At 39.9% G+C, this 23,655-nt stretch overlaps 1 protein-coding gene and 1 non-coding gene across 3 annotated transcripts in view; both read left to right on the top strand.

Annotated features, from left to right (window-relative positions):
- The window catches only part of PATJ (PATJ crumbs cell polarity complex component), a 416,500-nt gene that overhangs the window by 61,994 nt on the left and 330,851 nt on the right, over positions 1 to 23,655 (top strand). For both annotated transcript variants that reach the window (XM_058430929.1, XM_032137686.2), the window contains exons 12-15: positions 1,534 to 1,680; positions 5,361 to 5,437; positions 8,072 to 8,128; positions 22,400 to 22,534. In XM_058430929.1, coding sequence (XP_058286912.1) covers positions 1,534 to 1,680; positions 5,361 to 5,437; positions 8,072 to 8,128; positions 22,400 to 22,534 — 416 coding nt within the window. The remainder of the gene's footprint in view (positions 1 to 1,533; positions 1,681 to 5,360; positions 5,438 to 8,071; positions 8,129 to 22,399; positions 22,535 to 23,655) is intronic.
- LOC116458205 (U6 spliceosomal RNA) lies at positions 15,890 to 15,996 on the top strand. Its single transcript, XR_004245253.1, has one exon. It is a non-coding gene; the product is annotated as a U6 spliceosomal RNA (small nuclear RNA).

Genomic DNA, 23,655 nt, shown 5'->3' with positions numbered 1-23,655 from the left:
AGTATTAGGGCAGGAGTGTCCCGATTTTCCAGGTACCGTCTGTCACAGCGTCCCTTGGCTAGGAAAGGGAATTCCCTGACCCCTTGCGCTTCTGAGATGAGGCAATGCCCCACCCTGCTTTGGCTCACACTCTTTGGGCTGCACCCACTGTCCAACCGGTCCCAATGAGATGAACCCAGTACCTCAAATTGGAAATGCTGAAATCACCTGTCTTCTGCGTCACTCACACTGGGAGCTGTAGACTGGAGCTTTTCCTATTTGGCCATCTTGGAATCCTTCCCTATGATGGTGTTTAATAGCTCTGATAGAGCTCTTGGCTTCAGTTTACCATGCCAACTGAATGTAGGAATACCTAGTATCTGTGAATGAGCAATTCTTGATTCTTGTGCCTCAGCCTCCCCAGTGGCTGGGGTTACAGGCGCGCACCACCACACCTAGCTAATTTTTGTAGTTTTAGTAGAGATGGGGTTTCACCATGTTTGCCAGGCTGGTCTTGAATACCTGACCTCAAGTGATCCACCTGCCTGGGCCTCCCATAGTGCTGGGATTACAGAGAGCCATCGCACCCGAACTTAATTATTTTTGATAAGAATACTTTATAAGTGATGTGCAATTATTTAAAAAACAACCTAGAATCACTCTTACGGTTGAGAGTGAAAACTTGGGTAACTCCTATGGTTTTTTTAAAAAACAGGGTCTCACTCTGTCACCTAGGCTGGAGTACAGTGGCATGATCATAGCTCACTGCAGCCTCAAACTCCTGGGCTCAGAGAATTCTCCCATCTCAGCCTCCCAAGTAGCTAGGACTACAGGTGCACATCACCATGTCTGGCTAATTTTTAAAGATTTTTTGTTTGGGGGTAGAGATTGGGTCTCACTAAGTTGCCCCGGCTGGTCTCAAACTTCTGGCCTGACATGATCCTCCCACCTTGGCCTCCCAAAGCACTAGGATTATAGCCATGAGCCACTGCTCCTTTCCAGTTCCTCTATTATTTTACTTAGCTCAGTTTAGCAAAGTGAGGACTCTCTACACCAAGGGGAATTCTCTCTAACTCCCTTCTAAGTAATAAGGTTACCTGTGTAGGCTTGTTTGTCAGTGTCATGATGATGTCATGCCAGAACATAGGAAAGCCCATAGCAATTGGTCCAGCTATTCTGCAGGTCTTGCTTCCTGCCCACCAGAACAGTAACAGCTTAGGACCTTAGCATTTTTTTCTTTTCCAAGGATATATTGAAAAGCATCTAACCCCTTCTTTGTCATTGACTTTACCTTGCTTTTCTCTTCCCATTGTTTAGTTCCTTTTTCTTTTCAATGCTATTAACAAGTTCATTTTTTAAGGAATTGATTGGTTATCTATTACACATGGCATTTTCGGTTTAAGGAATCATATATGTAAGTTACCTCAGATTTAATAAGGTTGTGAAATGGGAGAACAGGAGTAAAATATGCTCACTTAAATATAGTCTTCAACAACTTATAATTCAAGTTAGCATTAACAAAATTTAAAAAAAATTTTTTTTGTTTTGTTTTAGGAACTGTTGTAGAACCACCAAAGCCACCAGCTCTCTTTCTAACTGGAGCAGTGGAAACTGAAACTAATGTGGATGGTGAAGATGAGGAAATTAAAGAAAGAATGGATACTTTAAAAAATGACAACATACAAGCCTTAGAAAAATTGGGTAGGCACAAAGCATTCACTTTGCGATAACAGACTTCTTCATTTGTTAACCATTTTCTGTCTTTATCGTTAATATAATGTGAGAAATCTTAGAGGCATTTTGGAGATATAAAATAGGATATTCTTAATATCAACTTTTTATGAGACAGTTTCTTTTTTTCTTTTTTTAATTTAAGTTCTAGGGTACATGTGCACAATGTGCAGGTTTGTTACATATGTATATATGTGCCATGTTGGTGTGCTGCACCCATTAACTCGTCATTTACGTTAGGTATTTCTCCTAATGCTCTCCCCCACTCCTCCCACCCCATGACAGGCCCTGAGATGGAGTTTCATTCTTGTTGCCCAGGCTGGAGTGCAGTGGCATGATCTCAGCTTACTGCAACCTCCACCTCCTGGGTTCAAGCGATTCTCCTGCCTCAGCCTCCCGAGTAGCTGGAATTACAGGTGCATGCCACCACACTGGGCTAATTTTTGTATTTTTAGTAGAGATGGGTTTCACCATGTTGGCCAGGCTGGTCTCAAACTCCTGGCTTCAAGTGATCTGCCCTCCTGGGCCTCCCAAAGTGTTGGGATTATAGGCATGAGCCACCGTGCCCAGCCAGTATCAACATTTTAACACTGTGACAGTTGGAGACAAAGCTCTTGTTTAATCTTTCTTTACTTATATTAATTTTTTAATTTTATTTTAATTTTTGTAGAGATGAGGGTCTCACTATGTTGTCCAGGCTGGTTTCAAACTCCTGACCTCAAGCCATCCTCCCACCTTGGCCCCGCAAAGTGCTGAGATTATAGGTGTGAACCACCTTAGCTTATATATTATCATTGATATGTCTATATCTATAGATTATTGCTGTTTATGCACATATAGCATATGTTTCTTTTTCATTATACATGTTTTTGTTATAAAAATTAATAATGTATACATTTCTATAAGTTGCATCGAATTGCCAAGCTGTTATACCTTTATTCTTTAATTTTTTTTTAATTGATTTGCAGCTTTGTCCTTTTACTTTGTATTTTGATACCTTAGCTATTATAGTGGACTCTACTCTCCAAGCTCATTGAGTAACAGTTGCACACAGTTCCCTGCACAAAAGTGCTCTGGAAAGCCTCCCCAGCTAAATGAAACTCCTTGAGTGCTTAACACCATCCATGTTCCCGAGAAGTTTTGGCTTTTGGCTTAAAGAATAGCCTATGATTTGGAAATTTACCTTGTTCTTTTTGACTCAAGTAGATTGCAGTTTATCTTTGCAAATCTGAGTTCAGCTCAGATTTTCAGTAAAATGTCAGATGAAAATCAAGTACATTCTGAAATTAGATATAGTTTTAGAAGTATTTTTTCCATAATAAATGTTCATTTTTTTATTATTACAATGACAAGACAAAGTTTTTCGTATCACCATTACACTCATGCTAGGGATAACAATACTCCTCTATTATAAATGCTACATGACCTTTTAAAAACATTATTTACTATGCTTGGCATAACTGGGCATGCTTAATAAAATAAATAAAATGATAAAACATTCAATTTTTTTTTAACTAATCAAAGTACCTAATTTTATACAATTTGCACTCAACTTTTAATGTTAGTAATAGAAACAATGAAATTATTTTACTTCTTGATACTTAAGACTTGTGTGTTGCATGTGATACTCCAACATATGCACTACAAGATTTTCGTCATCAGTATGACAGTCATGGCGTCTTATATGTTATGTTCCCGTTTTAAATCAAGTCCTACTTGCTCAAATGAAAACAGGTAAAGACAATGAACAGATGGTTCATGAAAAAGGAATACAAAAAGCCAATAACAACACTGACACATCAACCTCATTTGTAATGAAAGAAATACAAATTTTAAAAATGACATACCACTTTTTAGTTATATATGCAAAAATTAAAAATTATACTTACAATTGACCAGGAAGTATTAGTTTTAGAAATATTTTATGTGTGCTTTTTGGATCAACTTCACTACATTTTTTTCTTCTTGCATATGTATAATTTTAGCTTTAGAGTAAAACCAAAATCTACTAACTGCTATGAGGTTAGCTCTCTTTTTGTCTTTGGAATAATTATTTCAGATCATCATGTTATTCATTTTTTGATCATTTTGTGTAGCCTAGGATTTATTGAGCTGCTGAAAGCATATCTCTTTTCTCTAGCACTTAGGCCTTTGTACTGTAGTTTAAAACACATGACTGTGTTTTCATTGTACAGCTGAAAGGTAAAAATATAGTCAAAAGAATTGCTGGTGAAATGTCAACGTTATTTTATACATTTATATTAACTGTCATATGAAAGCCATGTTTTTAAGCTTAGAATTCAACAAATAAATTGCCAATTTTGTTCAGTTTTGTTTACCAGATAAGAAATTACTGCCTAGACGAAATTTATAAGGCAAGATATTAGAACTCTTAATGTGATTTCTTAAGGAAATGCTAACAGGAATAGGCGCAAAGGTGCAGAGCCCAAATGAATTTGATTTTTTGTTTTTAATAGGATCTTTGGTTAGTTATCACCTAAATGTAATCTAGCATAGCAATTAATATAGTTATTTCATGGGTGTTCTTTTATAAATGTAGTAATTTAAGTTCTTTAATGTTCATTAGTCTTAGTCACTGGTTTTTGAGGTTAGCCTGTTTCACTTAATGACTTGTATTATGTGATTAAACGTTATATGCATGCAAGATGAGCTGTCCATGCTGAAGACTGAAAGAGCTGATACTGCAAGTTACGTTTGGTTTTAGGCAGATGGTTATATCAGTTGTGATAACTGTTCTGTGACTTGTTTAATCTTAGGACAAAATTGAGACAGTTTTTCTTTAAGTTAAAAAACTTAGAAGTTTGTTCATTTTTTGCTACTTTTATGGGTATAAGTTATAACTTCAGTTTTAGTACTTTGACTTTTCCCCATTAGACATTATTCATACTATGCACCGTGCACTGAGCTTCTGGCTACAGTCATGTGGAGGAGAGGCAAGACACTTAAAATCTGTTTGGGCACTATAAAATTATCTATGCAACAAAGACAGTATTCCATTCAAGAAAATCATAAAGACACAAATATCTTAATAACCAAGCAACAAAAGACTAGTGTGAAACCAAAGTTTCTATTGTATTAAAGCTAATGGAACTTTGACTGAATTAAACCAGACAAGCCTTTGTAGCTACCCATGTGAAAAGTCTGAATGTATTGTGTTGATATGCGCTGCTGATAGTAAAGATATCTTGATAAGTTTTTACTTTTCTAGTGGGCAGCAGGAATGGAACTACTTTGAAGTGATTAACATTTAAATTAAATCCTTCTATGTCCTAATGTATTATAAAGCAAAGCCAGATGCATTTTACTTGTAAACTATAGGATATTTACATATAAAATGTATATAATTTAAATTTCATGTATAACTCATCACGTCCTCTTTCCTTTAAAATATCCCTTAACAACAAAAGCACCTTCATAATTTGGTCACAGCTGGTCTTTACATTTTATGTTAGTTTTATAAGTCACCTCTAATTTACTTTACCTAGTAGACCTAAGTTAATGCATTTTCCTTTCTATTCATTTCCCCTTTACTTACTGAAACTGGGCTGTTATTGAAGAATTTAGCAGTTAAGTGTGTTTGGCTCACAGTAGTTTCAACATTCTCTCTCTCTCTTTTTTTTAATATCCAGAAAAAGTCCCAGACTCTCCAGAAAATGAGCTGAAATCCAGATGGGAAAACCTACTGGGTCCTGATTATGAAGTAATGGTATGTTAAAATGCTCTAATAAAAAACAGTCATGTCTCATTTCACATCAAGTTTCTAACAGTACGATCCAAAGAAATGTCAAAGAATAGCCAGCCTGCCTTTCTTTTTCCTTCCTGCCTTTCTTCCCTAGTGGATCAATCAATTGATTTTTTTTCCCCCGTCTTTAGCATTTTAAGCAGTACGAATAATTAAGGACTGCACACAAACTTCAGTTAACATTAGGAGACACTCAGTTCATGTTGAAACCATTTAAGTCGATGATAGACAGAAAACTGTTAGGAGAGAGAGGGCTTGCCTTTAAATTTATAACCTGTATCAGCTGCTTAAAATTGCTGGCATTTTTATGATTGCTTTTATGATCTGTTTGTTTTATTGTACACTGAAAGGACTGTGGATATTAGTCCTATGTTTCACAAAGAATCTTACAGTTTTATGTGAAAAATGAAAGAATGATTATCAAATGTATTTGGAAGAACAGGAAGTAATTTAGGTTAGGTATAAGTTTATAGTGCCAGTGGTCCATTAGACTTCCTTTCACCTGCTGTTAGATTCATTGAGTAAGGGACTGATTACATTTCCCCATATGAATCCACATGAAGGCAGAAGGTTGTGCTTAGACAAGCCTCTACAGTGTTCACTAAATGCATTAGTAATAAAATATTCTTTTAAACTTCTACTCTCATTCACATTTTCTTACATATGTTTATAATTAGTACTTGTTGGCTGGTTGGAGATTTTTAAAATCTTTTTGGTTTAGATTACCCAGCCACTATCTGTTTTCACAAAATTTTCAGTGTCATTAAGATGAGTCAATACAATTCACACTTTCTCTTGGTAACTTTATGCCTGTGTGTCAGTTCTCATGAGCTGCTGTTTCTTTGCTTCATAGATTTCGAATATGGTTATTAGGCTGTCACCTAGCAAATGGCCTTTCCTACTTATCTTAGTGGTTTGATATTCAAATAAATCTGCTGTACCAGTATTTACAAATGGCCAGTTTTATGATGGGCTCTTTTTTTTGTTAAAAACATTTTTTTGGCCGGGTAGAGTAGCTCACACCTGTAATCCCAGCACTTTGGGAGGCCAAGAAGGGTGGATCACTTGAGGTCGGGAGTTTGAGACCAACCTGGCCAACATGGTGAAACCTTGTATCTACTAAAAATACAAAAATTAGCTGGGTGTGATAGTGGGCACCTGTAATCCCAGCTACTCAGGAGGCTGAGGCAGAAGAATTGCTTAACCCGGGAGGCGGAGGTTGTGGTGAGCCGAGATCGTGCCACTGCACTGCAGCTGGGCAAAAGAGGGAGACTCCACCTCAAAAACAAAACAAAACAAAAAACAAAAAAACATTTTTTTGAGAGACAAGGTCTTGCTCTGTTGCCCAGGCTGGAATGCAGTGGTACAATCATAGTTCACTGCAGCTTCAACTTTCTGGGCTCAAGTGATCTCCCACCTCAGCCTCCTGACTGGCTGGAACTACAAGCATGAGCCACCACGCTCGCTTAATTTTTCAAATTTTTTTAGAGATGGTGTCTCGCTGTGTTGCCCAGTCTGGTCTCGAACTCCTGGGCTCAAGTGATCCACCCTGCTTGTCCTCCCAAAGTTCTGGGATTACAGACATGAGCCACTGCCAGCCTTCTGTTAAAATTTTATTCTCCTTATAATTAAACTTTTAAATTTCATTTATTTATTACATGGTGAGGTCATAACAGACAAATTATAAAGAGACAGAATTTGAAGTTGGAAATTTAAAGTGACAGCTATCCATTAAAAGTTGTAGCATCTTGTACCGAGGAATGGTTGGCGGAAAGAAGCTAGGCATGATGGAGAATGAATGAATGCATGTACTCCAATAGTTCTTATTTGGTTAAAAAACTTTCTTACAGGATCTGCTTATCTGAAATGCAGTACTTTCAGAAGCTACAGTTGGGTCATTGTTTAACTTCTCCCTTCCCGCCAGATGCATCATATTTTATTAACAAGTTACAGATGCAAATCATCAGTAACATACTTTTGCTTGCAAGGAATTCACTTCTGTGGATGTCCACCATTGAAGCTTAGAACAATAGTTTTAGGCCGGGATTAAAAGCTTTAAGTATTCCATGAGCTTTCCACCAGGGACCAGGTCTTTCTGTTTATGTCTTTGCCAGCTATTTCTCCTGGGGAAATGGTTTGAGCTTGTTGTGGAAAGTCAGATGCTTTAGTTTTTCCAAACACATCTGACTTTACTGACCTTGCAAATTTTGTTTTGAGGCTTGGATTTGAAAGTAAAAATGGCCATATTTTTGATTTTGTCAAAAGAGTAAAATTTTTATGCATTCAGGATAATGGAGGATTATATTAAAATTTTAGGGATCATGGATTTTTAAAAATAGTATATATATTTGCCCTTCACCTTCTGTTCAATTTATGCAATTTAGGAAAAAAGACTGTTGTGGAGAACAACAACAAAAAAATCAAATGTACTCTGAAATTTCACATTATGTGTTATAGATTTCAAAAATATAAGAAAGGTATTAGAATGTAGGTCAAATAGAGTTATTAATATATAGGTTTTACAGATATTTTCAGAAAATGTAGGAAGAAATACAGTTATGCTTTTACAAATATTGGAAATTTTTTTTGTAAATTTAGGTTGCTACTTTGGACACACAGATTGCAGATGATGCTGAGTTACAGAAATATTCAAAGGTAAGCATTTTTTATAACAAAGTTAACAGTTTATTTTTTTTAAGAGATAGGGTCTCACTGTGTTGTCCAGGTTGCTCTCAAACTCATAGGCTCAAGTGATCCTCCCGTGTTTGCCTCCCAGAGTGTTAGGATTACAGGTGGAGCCACTGAACTCGGCCCATTTTTTATCGTTTGAAGAACTTTCTTTAAATTCTTGCTGAAGAAACTAAATTAGTGCTGTGACCTAGAGTTTTCAGAATTTAGTCTCGCATGTTTCCTGGAAATGTGATGGGTCTCACTGTTATGAAAGATGATGTCTGGGAAGAACACGGGATCCCTATGTCACGTCCAGAAGCCAAAACCCAGGTTTGACTCCTTTGCCCACATTAGAGGTAGTATGCAGAGTAACACTGTGCAGTGTTAGCTTTTCAGATATTATAAGAAGTCCTTTAATAAATGTTTCCTAAAAATCAAGACCCAGGAATACAGGCTTCAGGTTCAGCTGTTCAAGAAAAGAAAAGTGGTTTTTCTTCGGAGTGTAGGCAGTGGTTGTTCTTGAACTGAAAACATTTTTGGTAAGCTTTATTTCTATTGGCAAGGTGCCAGAAGACAACTTCTACAGTTTTTTTCCCAACATTTTTTAGTGTCCTGTCACTAAACATTCCCCTCTGGATAAGCAGAGGCCAGGGCAATTGAAACTTAGAGAAGCCTTGTAGGTGGCCTCCTCAACAATTGATAAGAAAGGAAAGATGTGCTTGCCTGAGTGGTTTCAGAAGTCATACTGTAATTCTGCGCGGGATGTAAGTGCTGAGCCTACCTTAAACTCTTCTGTCACATGCAGTTTTAAGAATGTATTTTCTTTTTTTTTTTTTTTTTTTTTGAGACAGAGTTTCACCCTTGTTGCCCAGGCTGGAGTGCAGTGGCACAATCTTGGCTCACCACCGCACCTCTCCCGGGTTCAAGCGATTCTCCTGCCTCAGCCTCTCTAGTAGCTAGGATTACAGGCATGCACCACCATGTCCGGCTAATTTTGGATTTTTAGTAGAGACGAGGTTTCTCCCTGTTGGTCACGCTGGTCTCCAACTCCTGACCTCAGGTAATCCACCCGCCTTGGCCTCCCAAAGTGCTTGGAATACAAGCGTGAGCCACAGCGCCCGGCTAAAAATTCATTTTCTGCATCCCATGAAGGTTTCATAAGAAGTTGAAAAGTCTTTAGATAGTGCTACATTTTCTTCTTGGTTGAATATTTGTAATCAATATTTATCTTCCATGATTTTATGCTATGTGTGCCATAATTTTATAGGTTTGAATTTTCTTTTCTTTCTTTTTTTTTTTGTAATGGAGTCTTGCTCTGTCACCCAGGCTGGAGTGCAGTGGCATGATCTCAGCTCATTGCAACCCCCACCGCCTGGGTTCAAATGATTCTCCTGCCTCAGCCTCCTGAGTAGCTGGGACTTACAGACATGTGTCACCACCCCTGGCTAATTTTTTTCTTTTTTAAGTAGAGATGAGGTTTCACCATGTTGGTCAGGCTAGTCTCGAACTCCTGACCTCAGGTGATCGACCTGCCTCGGCCTCCCAGAGTGCTGGGATTATAGGCATGAGTCACCACGCCTGGCCAGGTTTGAATTTTCAAGGCTGACACTTGAGAGTCTTTCTTCCCTTCCCAGTTTACCTGCATCTTGAGTCACTTCATCATTGTGACTGTGTCAACCAACCGACCAAGCTTTCCTCAGATGTACAAAATCTGAGGAAAATACAAAAAGCAATACGGCTTATCTTGTAGTTTGATTTTAAATTATTTACAAAGTCAGATTAGAGTAGTGACTAAATATTAATGCCATCTCAATATATTAAGAGGGATTTAATTCAAAATGCGAGTAAGAAATACAAACACAAAGCTGGGCATGGTGGCTCACGCCTGTAATCCCAGCACTTTGGGAGGCCGAGGTGGGCAGATCACGAGGTCCGAAGTTCGAGACCAGCCTGGCCAACATAGTGAAACCCTGTCTCTACTAAAAATACAAAAATTAGCCAGGCATGGTGGCATGCACCTGTAGCCCCACCTACTTGGTAGGCTGAGGGAGAAGAATCGCTTGAACCCAGGAGGCGGAGGTTGTGGTGAGTCGAGATCGTGCCACTGCACTCCAGCCTGGGCAACAGAGCGAGACTCCGTCTCAAAAAACAAAAACAAAAACAAAGAAAACATAGTGAAACCCTGTCTCTACTAAAAATACAAAAAAAAATTAGCCAGGTGTGGTGGTGGGCACCTGTAATCCTAGCTAGTCGGGAGGCTGAGGCAGGAGAATCACTTGAACCCGGGAGGCGGATGTTGCAGTGAGCCGAGATCATGCCATTGCACTCCAGCCTGGGCAACAAGAGGGAAACTCCGTCTCAAAGACAAACACCTCATCAAGCTTCATTTGTTATTAATTACTGCATTATAGTGTACTGATTACATGGATTCTAGAACCAAACTGCCTGAGTTCAAATTCTGGCTTATGCAGAATTTCATAGCTGTGTAATCTTAGAAAATGATCTAAAGTCCATGTCTCAGTTTTTTGTATGTAAAGAGGAAATATTATTAATACCTGCCTCACAGATTTATACAGGAATTAACTATATTATGCTTAATATTGTACCTGCCTCATAGATTTATATAGGTATTTTAACTATAATATGCCTATAATAGTTGCAAGCACATAGTAGGCTCTTGTTTTTTGAGACGGAGTTTTGTTCTTACTGCCTAGGCTGGAGTGCAATGGTGCAATCTTCGCTCACTGCAACCTCCGCCTCCCGGGTTCAAGTGATTCTCCTGCCTCAGCCTCCCAGGTAGCTGGGATTATAGGTGCCCACCACCACACCTGGCTAATTTTTTCTATTTTTAGTAGAGATGGAGTTTCACTGTGTTGGCCAAGCTGGTCGCAAACTCCAGCCCTCAGGTGAAGCCTTGGCCTCCTAAAGTGCTGGAATTACAGGTGTGAACCACTGTGCCCGGCCAGGCTCTTATTATTATTTTTATTATTATCATATAAATCAGTGTTGCATGAAATTGCTCTTTAATTTACACTAAACTCTTAGATATTTTCTGTTTAACTGTCTTCCAGTTCACTAAACATCCTGTGGCTAATCAGCTGCTAAAGCCCATCTATTAAGTCCTTAATTTTAGTTATTTATCTAGTATGGAATTTTCATTTTATTTCTTTTTAGATTATAATTCTCCAGCTAAATTCCCAATGTAAAAAAAAATCTAGGCTGGATGCAGTGGCTTACGCCTGTAATCCCAGCACTTTGGGAGGCCGAGGCGGGTGGATCACGAGGTCAGGAGATCAAGACCATCCTGGCTAACACAGTGAAACCCCATCTCTACTAAAAATACAAAAAATTAGCTGGGCGTGGTGGCGGGTGCCTGTAGTCCCAGCTACTCGGGAGGCTGAGGCAGGAGAATGGCGTGAACCCGGGAGGCGGAGCTTGCAGTGAGCTGAGATCGCGCCACTGCACTCCAGGCTGAGCGACAGAGTGAGACTCCATCTCAAAAAAAAAAAAACAAAACTATATTTTTCATCTATTTCTGTATTTGCCATCTTTTCCTCTATTTCTTCAACATGTTAACCATAGCTTATAAATTACTTAAAGTAATTCCAATATCTGGATCAACTTTGGATCTGTTTCTGTCGTTTAATGTTTTGTCTTTTTGTTTGGGTATTCTCTTGTCATGCCAAAATTTGATTAAATATCTGATAACTATAAAAGGCTTCAGATAGTATCAGTTATCTCTGTCCAGAGAGGTCTTACCCTGCCTGCTAATGTGGTGATAGAGGGAGGGGAGGGAATAGAGAGAGAGAGAGAGGATGTGAGTGAGTCAGTGAGAGAGAGAGAGAGAGAGAGTGTGTGTGTGTGTGTGTGTGTGTGTGTGTGTGTGTGTGTGTGGTGGGTGCTCATCTTAGAGACAGGGCAGAGGTACAGTAGTTCTGCTAAGATTCAGACTACCTCTGATTTGCTTCACTTTTAAGACACAGCCTTGGCCAGGCACAGTGGCTCACGCCTGTAATCCTAGCATTTTGGGAGGCCAAGGCAGGAAGATCACCTGAGGTCAGGAGTTCAAGACCAGCCTGGGCAACATGGTAAAACCTCGTCTCTCCTAAAAATACAAAAATTAGCCAGGCATGGTGGTGGGTGCCTGTAATCCCATCTACTCGGGAGGCTGAGAAGGGAGAATCGCTTGAACCTGGGAGGCAGAGGCCTCAGTGAGCCGAGATTGTGCCACTGCACTCCAGCCTGGGCAATACAGCGAGATCCTGTCAAAAAAAAAAAAAAAACGCACAGCCTCCCGGGTAATCCACAAAAGACCCTGGGGTGTTTACCAGTCCTCTTATCCTGGTGGAACCTGAACTCTAATCTTCTCTCGTTAGTAGTGTGGGCTGCTGAAATACTTGCTTTGCTTTTCCGAGGTTTCCTGATTAGCTTTTTAGCCTCCTGTGTCATATTGCTTTAGAACTCAGGATATGTCCTTGCAGGGAAGTCCTGCCCTGATCAGGCTCCATTCATCACGTGGTTCAGCTTTACATGTCTGTCCTCCCACATTCAAAGCCTAAGACCCTGAATCATCTTTTATAATAAGTAAAAGACAGCAAGGAAAAAAGGCACAAAGCACACTTTGTGTACATTTTTAAAGAGTGTGATTCTCTTTCTCTAGGCAGAAGATGTTCTTTCTCACTCTCACTCCTTAGTTCTCTGCCTCCACTCTTACTGTGTCGTCTTTCCTGATCAACCTCTATAGAATGTACATATACATATATACACACACATACACACATATATATATTTGTACTCAGTAACTCTGGTATAAATGGGCAGAAGGGCTTTGAGTTGAACACACTTTCAGAACCACCTTATAAAAACTCACTAGTACATTTGGCTGTTCATTCATTCATCAAATATGTATTATATGTACTCTGTGCTAGGTCCGCTACTGGTTGCTCAGGTTCCAGAAAAGAATAAAGCAGAAAGAAAAATTCCCATCCTATAGAACTTATATTTTAATGGGAGGAGGCCAAAAATAAGTAAGTTGTACCGTATAGGTGATATGTGCCATGGAGAATATTAAGGCAGGGAACATAGGAAATTCAGGAGTGGGGGTTTGTTTGCAAGTTTAGATAGGTTGGTCAGGGAAGGCTTAAGAAAGTAACATTTGATGAAATGCTTTCGGAGGTACTAACTGGCGTAATTTTTTCTCTAAATAATATGAACAATAATAATTGTGTTGTAGAAGACTAAAGAGAAATAATATTTCATATATACCTTAATTAATGTAGCTTAGTGCCAAAATATAAGAAATGGCCAATAAATGGTAGTTTTGTTTCCCAGTTATATGCCTCTAGCACTTTTAGACTGAACTTTCAAAGGCCTTTTTCTTTTAATATGCTTTAAAAAACATTTAATTAATTGAAATTTTGTTGTGACAAAAAGTTGCTTTTCTTGTTTCCCTATTTTCTTCACTGGAAGAAAAAGAGTCACCCAAAATTACATTTTTCTTTTTTTTTTTTTTTTTTTTTTTTGGAGACGCAGTCTCGCTCTGTTGCCCAGGTTGGAGTGCAGTGGCACCATCTTGGCTCACTGCAACCTCCACCTCCCGGGTTCAAGCAATTTTTCAGCCTCAGCTTCCCGAGTAGCTGGGATTACAGGCACCTGCTATCATGCCCAGCTAATTTTTGTATTTTTATAGAGACGGGGTTTCACCGTGTTGGCCAGGCTGGTCTTGAACTCCTGACTTCAGGTGATCCGCCCACCTTGGCCTCCCAAAGTGCTGGGATTACAGGCGTGAGCCACCATGCCTGGCCGCATTATTCTCTTTACATATTTAGTTGTTAGCTACATATTTATGTATTTGCAGTCAGTATTACCTGCCTTTTGTTCAGTGTGTGTGTGCGTATGTGGGATAGAAGGGGTGTGTAGTTTTTCCATGTAACATTATCATATATTTTTACATTTTTCTACATTAATTTCTTACTTATTAAATGTCCATAGAATTTTTCTTCATTTTGATCAGCTATGATTTTTAAAAATCCTCTTATAATTGGAAATTTGCATCTTAATTCAGTAGCTACTAATTTCTCCCTACAATATGTAAGGGAGATTTTAACTAACCAGTCAAAACCGATTTTACAGACAGGAGGATAGTAAAGGTTGCCTAGGTCGAATGACTTGACCGAAATTATACAGCTAGATCGTAGCAGAGGCAGGTTGTAGCTTAGAATGCATTCATCCATTCCTGAACTATTTACTGAGCTCCTACTCTATGCCAGACACTGTGCCACCATCTGCAGGAAGCAAAATGGAAAGGGTCCTTGCTCTCATAGAGCTTAGATTCTGCGATTGTATAGGGGCATGGTAATAAACAAGTAAAAAATAACTTGTAAGATAGTTGTAGATTGTAAGAAGTGCTGCAAATGAATAAACAGTAAGTTGAGCATAACTGGGGTGGGGGACACTTTAGAGGGAGCCAGGGAAAGCCTTTCTGAGCCCAGGCTTGAAGGATGAAAATGTGGAAAAGAGGAGCAGCAAGTACAGTGGCTCTGCTGTGGGAAAGGGCTCGCGTGTTGGGGGAATAGAAGTTGTTTCTTTCAGAGTGTCTGGGTCAAACTAAGTGAAGAGCAGAATATTGTTAAATGATGCTGGAGAGGAAGACTAGGGGTTAAAGGGCCCCTTGGGAGCCCCGGTGATATGTATGGACTTCATCCTCAGTCACAGGTAACACCAGTGGGAGGTTTTGAGCAGGGTTTTTTCTATGATCTGAGGTCCAGGCTGGAGGTTTTTCCTCTGTCTCATCAGCTTTCTGATTAGAACAATTATGTTTCTATGGGTCTAGCTGCTTTTAGATGGTTGCCATCCCATGGCCACCACTCTTGAAGGGATGATTCCAGAAGCATCTACATGCCTGGGAGGGGTGGTTTATGCATATAATCCCAGCACTTTGGGAGGCTGAGGCAGAGGATCTCGAGGCCAGGAGTTTGAGACCAACCTGGTCAACAGAGGGAGACCCTGTCTCTGTATTTTAAGAAAAGAAGCATCTTCATATATTATGGGCTAATGTTAATAGATAAGATTTTCTTCTGAGGTGGGTGGAGTTGTGGAGAAAGAGGGAGGTGAAAGCTATTTACAGTGACTTAAGCATTAGCTGCACTGCTTCTAGGAAGCTGTTAATCATGACACAAGAACAGTTTTCCCGCATCTAGGGAGACTTGCACTTTTAGGGATGGCTTTCTTGGCAAGTGTTTACTATTAAGATAATCACAGCCCTATGAGGGAGAAGCATTAAGCTCATTCTAGTGACCTTTCTGCTGGCCATCAATTGTAATATGAAGTGAGCATCAGTAATATCACTTGTGTGGGAAACAAAAACACCAGGTCCTGCTCTCTGGTTTTGACAGAACAGATGACAAATTTAACTTTATTTCTCTCTTGAGTTACATTTCCTGACCCAGAGAACATTAAAATATGGTTTCTCCCCAACCACTTTATACTGAACAAATATAATTTTTAAGGCAAGTGGGACGTACTGGGCTTTCCAAGAGTTATAGTGGATGTTACTGTTCAGTTACGAGGGCCGGTTCTTTGCTTTAAATATATTTTCTCCTATATTTTTAATAGTAACCTGTATTGGTCAGCAAGCATTTTCCCCTTCCCATTTTTAATATGGGAAACTTGACTGTCAGGCAGGTAAAGTAACTTGCCCAAGATCATATGCAGCTAGTAAGGGGGTGGAATTAGGAAACAAATCACGTGCTTGCTTAGGCAGCACATATACTAAAATTGGAATGATACAGAGAAGATTAGCATGGCCCCTGTGCAAGGATGACACACAAATTCGTGAAGTGTTCCAGAACTATTAAAAAATAAATTTATAAAAAAATTTTCAAAAAAGGAAACAAATCAAGGGTTATCTGGCTTCTAAGCTTGCATCATTCTTTTTTCTTCTTTTAAATTTTAAATAGATAACATATGGGCAAGACATACAATTTAAAAGGTATAGAAATATGTACTGCAAAAGGTGATTTTTTTTCTCCCACCCCAGTCCTCTCATCCACAGAAGCAATGCTGTTACCAGTTCTCAAGGATGTAATTTTATACTTTGCTGCTCTCTTTTTAAGTGGAGAACGTTAAGACACAGAATCAACTATAGTAGCAGTGGTTACCTAGTAGTGCAGGTGGCGTATCAGAAACATCAGAGGAGCTTTTTCAAAATACACATGCCCTATTTTGTTCCTCCTTGCTGATACTCTGATTCTGTAGGTTTGGGGTAAGGTTCCTAAAGGGAATTTTGATTCCTTTCTTGCCTCAGTCTGTAGAGAATTATTATTCAGATATTGCTAAAATGCCTAATGTGTGTTCTAGAAGGATATTACTTCCTCAAGACAGATGGAGGCTTATTGGTAGGATGGCATTTGAACTATACTCTGAAGAATAGATTTGGAGTACAAATGAGTACAATGAGTATTTCAGGTGAAGGCACTACCGTGAACATAGGTAGGGGGAGAAAGCCAAATGCAAAGTGTTAGTTCAAGTATCAAAAATTCAGATATATCACATGGGCCAGGCAGGAAACATAAATTATATACAAAATGCTAAATAGCAACTGATGTTTGACCTTAATATTAGGTGACTGAAGAGAACTTTCAATTTACTACTGTACAACAGAGTACCTGTTACACATTTTTTGAACATTCTGAATTAAAATTTTGGAGGGGACCGGGAGCAGTGACTCACGCCTGTAATCCTAGCACTTTGGGAGGCCAAGGTGGGTGGATCACCTGAGGTCAGGGGTTCGAGACCAGCCTGACCAACATGATGAAACCCCATCTCTACTAAAAATACAAAAATTAGCCGGGCATGGTGGTATGCACCTGTAATCCCAGCTGCTGGGGAGGTTAAGGCAGAATCACTTAAACTTGAGAGGCGGTGGTTGCAGTGAGCCGAGATCACACCATTGCACTCCAGCCTGGGCAACAAGAGCGAAACTCTGTCTCAAATAAAATAAAATAAAATAAAATTTTGGAAGGGTGAGAAAAACAAAACATAAATGAAGCTCTAATGGATCGATTGTTTTGTATAACCTCTGAGGGGGCACACCTAAGTTCGGAGGCCATCATGCTTGTGGTTTTCCATTACTTTAAAACTTGTAGCCTCATTCTTGAAAAGTTTGTTTTTTATTTATGGTAAATTTAGTAACTCCCTAATCTTTAAACATAAATGGCTATTTAATACTTTGTGTATGAGAGTTACAAGAACCAATCATGGGTTCTTTCTGTTCTATTTTCTGTCAAGTTCAACATTTTTGGAAAATCCTTCCCCATCCCACTGACACCTTTTCGAAGCATTCCTTTCCAGAAGTTTCTTCTCCCCCTGAAGCAATATCATTTATATTCCTACTTAAGCATTTTGATATCCTGTTATAGTATCCTAAAAGTAAAGCTTTGAGCAAAATGAATGGGCTGTAGTTTGTTTCATGATAGGTCTCACCACTTGTGGGCAGAAGGCCTCAAGCCTTCTTGATCTCATTTGATCTTCATTTTTGCACTGACAGTAAAGCACTCAATGGCCACGCTTCCCTTGAATGCATTTGCTTGTATCCTTTACTTATATTAGGATCATGAAAATCCTGTTGCTCATTAATTTTGTCAGTTTAAATAGAACCCCTCACAAAGCACGTTGAATAAGCATCAAAAAGCATGACATGCAGTGTGTGTGAAGGCACCAATCATCTGTTTCACTCACTGTCATTTCAGCACTTTCTGCTAAGAACTCTGCATACTGAAAGGGGTGGACAACTAAAACAGACAGATGAAATGCTTGATTTGTTTAGTTGCTAAATGCAGCTGGGACAGGTAATTAAACAGTCCTGCTCCCGCAGAGAAGCCTGCAGCAATGTAACATGAAATCTTAGTAACTCAGCTGTACTCAGATTTAGATTCAGAACTAATATTAGGTAGGCATCCTTCAGATTGACAGATTTCATAAACATCATTTCTGGTTTATTTGTTCAGCCTAATTGAAGATAGAGCATGTTTTGTTCACCATTTAAGTTTTCTAGGGAGCATGTGGTGTTTACAGATACCTAGGGGAATAGCCTAGAAGGCACAGCCCATGTGTGGAGGGCACGGGATGACATGGGTGAGCCTCTGTGAATCCTGACTCCAGCTGTTCCATAGAGGTGGGAATGGGGGTCATCATATGAATAGATGTGGATTGGGACCAGTTCTTGCCTTAACCCTTTTATCTTGTATGAGGGCATATTATTATGTAAGTAGCAAAGATCTCTGTGTACAGCGGGATCTTTGTTTTAATTTGGGCACTTATTTCTATGCAGAAGTTGTTACCACCATTTACTCATTTGCTCAAACCAGAAATTTAGCAATTATCCTTTTTGCTCACCTCCCACAGCCATCCCCCAGTAGGCTTTTTTGTAGGGCTGACTCACTGTTATCCCTCAAGTCTCACCTTAAGTGTCCCCTTCAGTGTGGAGCCTGCTCTGACCAACTTTCCAAAATGGCCTCCACTAGTGGGGCTCTGATATCATAACCCTGATTCCTTCCTTGCAGCACTTAACACAATTAGTAACTGCTTGTTTGTTTTTCACACAATGGTCACACATTCCTTGGATGCATTTCCTTATATTCTTTGCCTATCATATCAGGACTGTGATAATCCTGCTGCTTGTTGATTGGTTGGTTATTTATGTATTTGCTTTGTCTACTTACCTTTTTGCCTACTTATTATCTGTCTGCCATGCTAGATGTTAGTTCTAGGAGGGCAAAGACTTCATCCTATATTTCCAGCTCATAGCCCAATACCTTGCACGCAGTTTATACCCCGTACATATATGCTGGATATCATGTCCAAACTATATTATAGATCAGTGGTATGCTGGTAAGTTTCTAGCTCTCAAAAGCGGCATGGGGCGGCAGGTGGCGGTAGGGGGACGCGGGTGGGAAGGCAGCTCCAATTTGTAGCATGTACCAATATCTGTGGTGTAAATACTCCCATCATGGCAGATATAAAGCTACCAAAATGGCGTCACTGATCGGTGAGCTGAGAGGCAATGCACAGTAGTGCTTCATTGCTGCAGGCTTCTCTGTAGGAGTAAGACCGTTTAATTACTTGTCCCACCTGCATTTAGCAGCTAACCAAATCAAGCACTTCATGTGTCTCTTTCAGTTGTCCACCCCTCAGTATTCTTTGAGTTCTGATAGAGAGTGTTCCTCTCTGTACAGATGTAGTAGATATAAATCACTTCATGAACATAGATATTAGTAAAAGAGTGAAAAATAATTAGGAAGTAATGCATTTTGAGTACTTGTTATATTTATATTTTTATTTTACTTTATTTAATTAATTAATTAATTTATTTTTTTGAGATGGAGTCTCGCTCTGTCGCCCAGGCTGGAGTGCAATGGAGCAGTCTCGGCTCACTGCAACCTCTGCCTCCTGGGTTCGAGGAATTCTCCTGCCTCAGCCTCCCAAGTAGCTGGGATTACAGGTGTGCCCCACCATGCTCAGCTAATTTTTATATTTTTAGTAGAGACAGGGTTTCAGTTGGCCAGGCTGGTCTTGAACTCCTGACCTCAGGCAATCCACCCGTATCGGCCTCCCAAAGTGTTGGGATTACAGGCGTGAGCCACCGCGCCTGGCCTATTTATTTATTTATTTATTTAGAGACGGAGTTTCAGTCCTATTGCCCAGGCTAGAGTGCAATGGCTCAATCTCAGCTCACTGCAACCTCTGCCTCCTGGGCTCAAGCGATTTTCCTGCCTTAGCCTCCTGAATAGCTGGGATTACAGGCATCTGCCACCACACTCAGCTAATTTTGTATTTTTAGTAGAGATGGGGTTTCTCCATGTTGGTCGGGCTGGTCTTGAACTCACTACCTCAGGTGATCTGCCCGCCTTGGCCTCCCAAAGTGTTGAGATTAAAGAGGTGTGAGCTACCACACCCGGCCTACATTTATTTTTATTAATTGTAACTTTATATGGTTTAATTTTAAATAATAGCTGTGTTTAACAACCGGCTTGCAAAATCAGTGAAAATTTAACAGTCCGCTCTCAAGCCAGTATAAGCCCCAGCACTGCACTGGGGATGAGCTATGGTGGATTCACTGGCAACTCTCTGCCCTGTAGCATCTGGCTCATAAACAAGGAAGGAAGACAGTTGGCAGAGATGAGTGGTGAACTGTTAATACAGAAACATTTCTCTGAGAGCTTTTCCTCACCTCCTTTAGATGTCCTGCTACATGACACTAATATCTCCTTAGCTATCCATACCCATGATTTGGTACAATGACAAGAGAATGAAGTGGCAACAGTGAGGAAGAAAGAAAGCACAGAGAGGGAACAGGAGGAAAAACTATCTTTTTTTTTTTTTGAGGCAGAGTCTTGCTCTGTCGCCCAGGCTGGAGTGCAGTGGCACGATCTCGGCTCACTGCAAGCTCCACCTCCCGGGTTTACTTACGCCATTCTCCTGCCTCAGCCTCCCAAGTAGCTGGGACTACAGGCGCCTGCCACCATGCCCGGCTAATTTTTTTGTATTTTTAGTAGAGACAGGGTTTCACTGTGTTAGCCAGGATGGTCTTGATCACCTGACCTCATGATCCGCTCACTTCGGCCTCCCAAAGTGTTGGGATTACAGGCGTGAGCTATTGCGCCCGGCTGGAAAAACTATCTTAACCTTTCATTTACAGAACTAGAACATCTTCTTGCCAGAGATGGTCGTAGATCCTGAAGTGCTTAGTGGTCAGGAGCACTTAATTTTCAGGAAATTATCCCAGGGCTAGAAGTCCCTCATGTGCGTGTTGAGGTCTTAGTCAGCCAGACTCCTTGCCACTTCACATTTGTCTGCATGTCTATAGTGAGACAGAAGTGAGCCTCAGATGTTGTCTGAAGGAAGGCCTGTGGCACTCTGGGGACTGAAAGCAGAAGACTGAGGGAGGTGGCAAGCTCAGGGATAGAGAATCACAGAAGAGGAAGACAGCCACATGGTGGATGCACTGCCACCCTGTGTAGGGTTTTCTCCTTATAAAATATAGTTCGAGGTAGGTCTGGTGTTTTTTAGGTATCAGACTATTGATACAGGAAATGTAAACCATCACGAGTACCATTTACCATATTTGAGATTATAAGCCACAATGAGAAATCTTTAGTCTGTCTTTGAAAGTCAGGGGAATGGAGTTTGGTGAATGCCCTTGACCATTACAACCAACAAAGATGAGTGCAACTGAGACATTCATCTCTTTACTTGACATTGGCTAGAGTTTCTCAGCCCTTGACTCGTATCTTAGCCCATATGAATCCTCACAGACCTAGAATGGATAAACGATTGCCTTTCCCAAATCGGAAATGTTTTCACTTAAGTTGGCTAGATGGAAAAGGACATCTTAAATGAGGCACTATTTTTCATGGATTAGTTCAAATAACATTTAATGAGCTCATGTTTAGTGCCAGGTACTGTTCCAGGGATGAAGTTATGAAGATTAAAGGTACAGACTCTGCATTCAGGTAAGGAGTGGAAGAGGGACAATCAAGAAACTAGGAATTCTCAACATGGCGAAACCTCGTCTCTACTAAAAATACAAAAAAAATAGCCGGGCACGGCAGCGCACGCCTGTAGTCTCAGCTACTTGGGAACCTGAGGCATGAGAATTGCTTGAATCCAGGAGGTGGAGATTACAGTGAGCTGAAATTGCACCACTATACTTCTGCACTCCAGCCTAGGCAACAGAGCGAGACTCTGTCTCAAAAAAAATAAAAAAGAAATTCTAAGCCCAGTATGTTGTGAGCTGTGATGGAGATGTACGGAGGGTGGTCTTGAACCCCAGATGGAGGCTTATGAACTCATGGCTTCCTGCTGTGGCATTTAGTGTGAGTAGAAGTTAATTAGATAATAAAGAAAAGTTAGGATGTTCTAGGGGATGGGGAGTCCCATAGAAAAGTGAAACACAGCACATATACTGAGGACTACGGACGGAAGTGTAAACTGCCTGGAGCTTAGAATTGAAGCTAAGACTGTATACATCTGTCTCCTCATTTCCAGGGAATCCGGAAGAAAAGAGAAGTGAGAACAAGATGACCAATGACTTCATAATTTTACCTGAAGCTAATTTTCCCATTATTGTCCTCTTTGAGGATTTTGGTGATCTAATTCAAGAGGTGGAGTTTTTCACTTCAAAATAGCACTGGATGGAGGATGAATAGCCGGATGTGTCATTGTCATGTTTGATCATTGCTTTGTGTTTTGCTACAGCTGCTGCCTATTCACACTCTGAGGCTTGGTGTGGAAGTGGATTCCTTTGATGGGCACCATTATATTTCTTCAATTGTTTCTGGTGGTCCTGTTGATACATTGGGTCTCCTACAGCCAGAAGATGAGCTGCTTGAGGTAAAATTTATGGGGAAAGAAAGACACAGGCAGGAATTCGTAAGTTTTAGGAAAATATGTTCTCATCACAAATCTCCTGAGTTATAGTGTTACCAATGCCAATGTAATATGAGCCTCTTAGATTGAAAAAAACCGAACAGGTTACTGGATGATAAAGGAAGTAGCTACGCTTTCATTTTATTTTCCCCATCTTTGGGGCTCCTGGGATGTTCTTTATTTAAATGAATGACCAGGAAAGAAGTTTGATAGCATATTAACATTCTTTTTTAGCAAAATTTGAATCCCTGAGCCTTGTTGCAACATATAGCCACATTTATTTGCAGCTTTTATTGATTATTTCTAACAAGGATTACAGCTGAATGACCTCAGGCATACTGGTTTTCACATTTTCTCCTTGGGACTTCTCCCTCAAAATGGCAGCCTCTATTGGGCTTGCCCAGGCTCTCCAGCCTCTCTTTAATCAAAGCAGTTCTAGAGCACCTCTGCTTTGAAAGGACTTTCTTGAGAGGAAAGGTCTTGGGGAATGGTTACACAAAAAGACTGCATAGAATAGGGTTCTCCCAAGAGTTAGGATACACAAGAAGCCCTAGGTTGGATTCAATAGAATCAACCTAGTAGCTTTAGCCAAGATCAGAATCCCATGGGCCTTAATTTTAGAGTTTTTTTTTTTTTTTTTTCTAAAATTTATGTTTGTTCACAGTGAAATGACAGAGATAGCAAGTAGGTCTCATGTTGGGTGTAATTGCAATTTATTAGTAGTGTCCAGCTACCTAAAGGAGTATAATGGGAAGGATTCTGGTAGAATTTCACTTTTAGAGGGAAAGTGCTATGACTAGTTATCAAATTCTGTCATAAGCGTGGGAGGGTAGGGTATTGGAGTCCTAAGATGTAGTAAGTTGCTTATTTTTAGAGGTGTTCAAGGGAATGGTATTGGGCTTCTTATTGCAGATTAATGCCCTACGTTTTATTAGAATAATTATGCTTTCTTTTTGGTCTTCCTCTTCTTATTGGCTGGGCACGGGCATATCTTTGTGGATATCATACATGATCATTTGTAGATTGGAGACTATTGCTGTAGTATGTAGTTATTAGGTGTTGAGAAATGAGATACATTTGTTCAG

Source organism: Hylobates moloch, unplaced genomic scaffold (genome assembly GCF_009828535.3).
Source record: "Hylobates moloch isolate HMO894 unplaced genomic scaffold, HMol_V3 SCAFFOLD_18, whole genome shotgun sequence".
NCBI lineage: Eukaryota > Metazoa > Chordata > Mammalia > Primates > Hylobatidae > Hylobates > Hylobates moloch.
The sequence above is the reverse complement of the archived record's forward strand: the minus strand, read 5'-3'. Positions and strand labels throughout refer to the sequence as shown.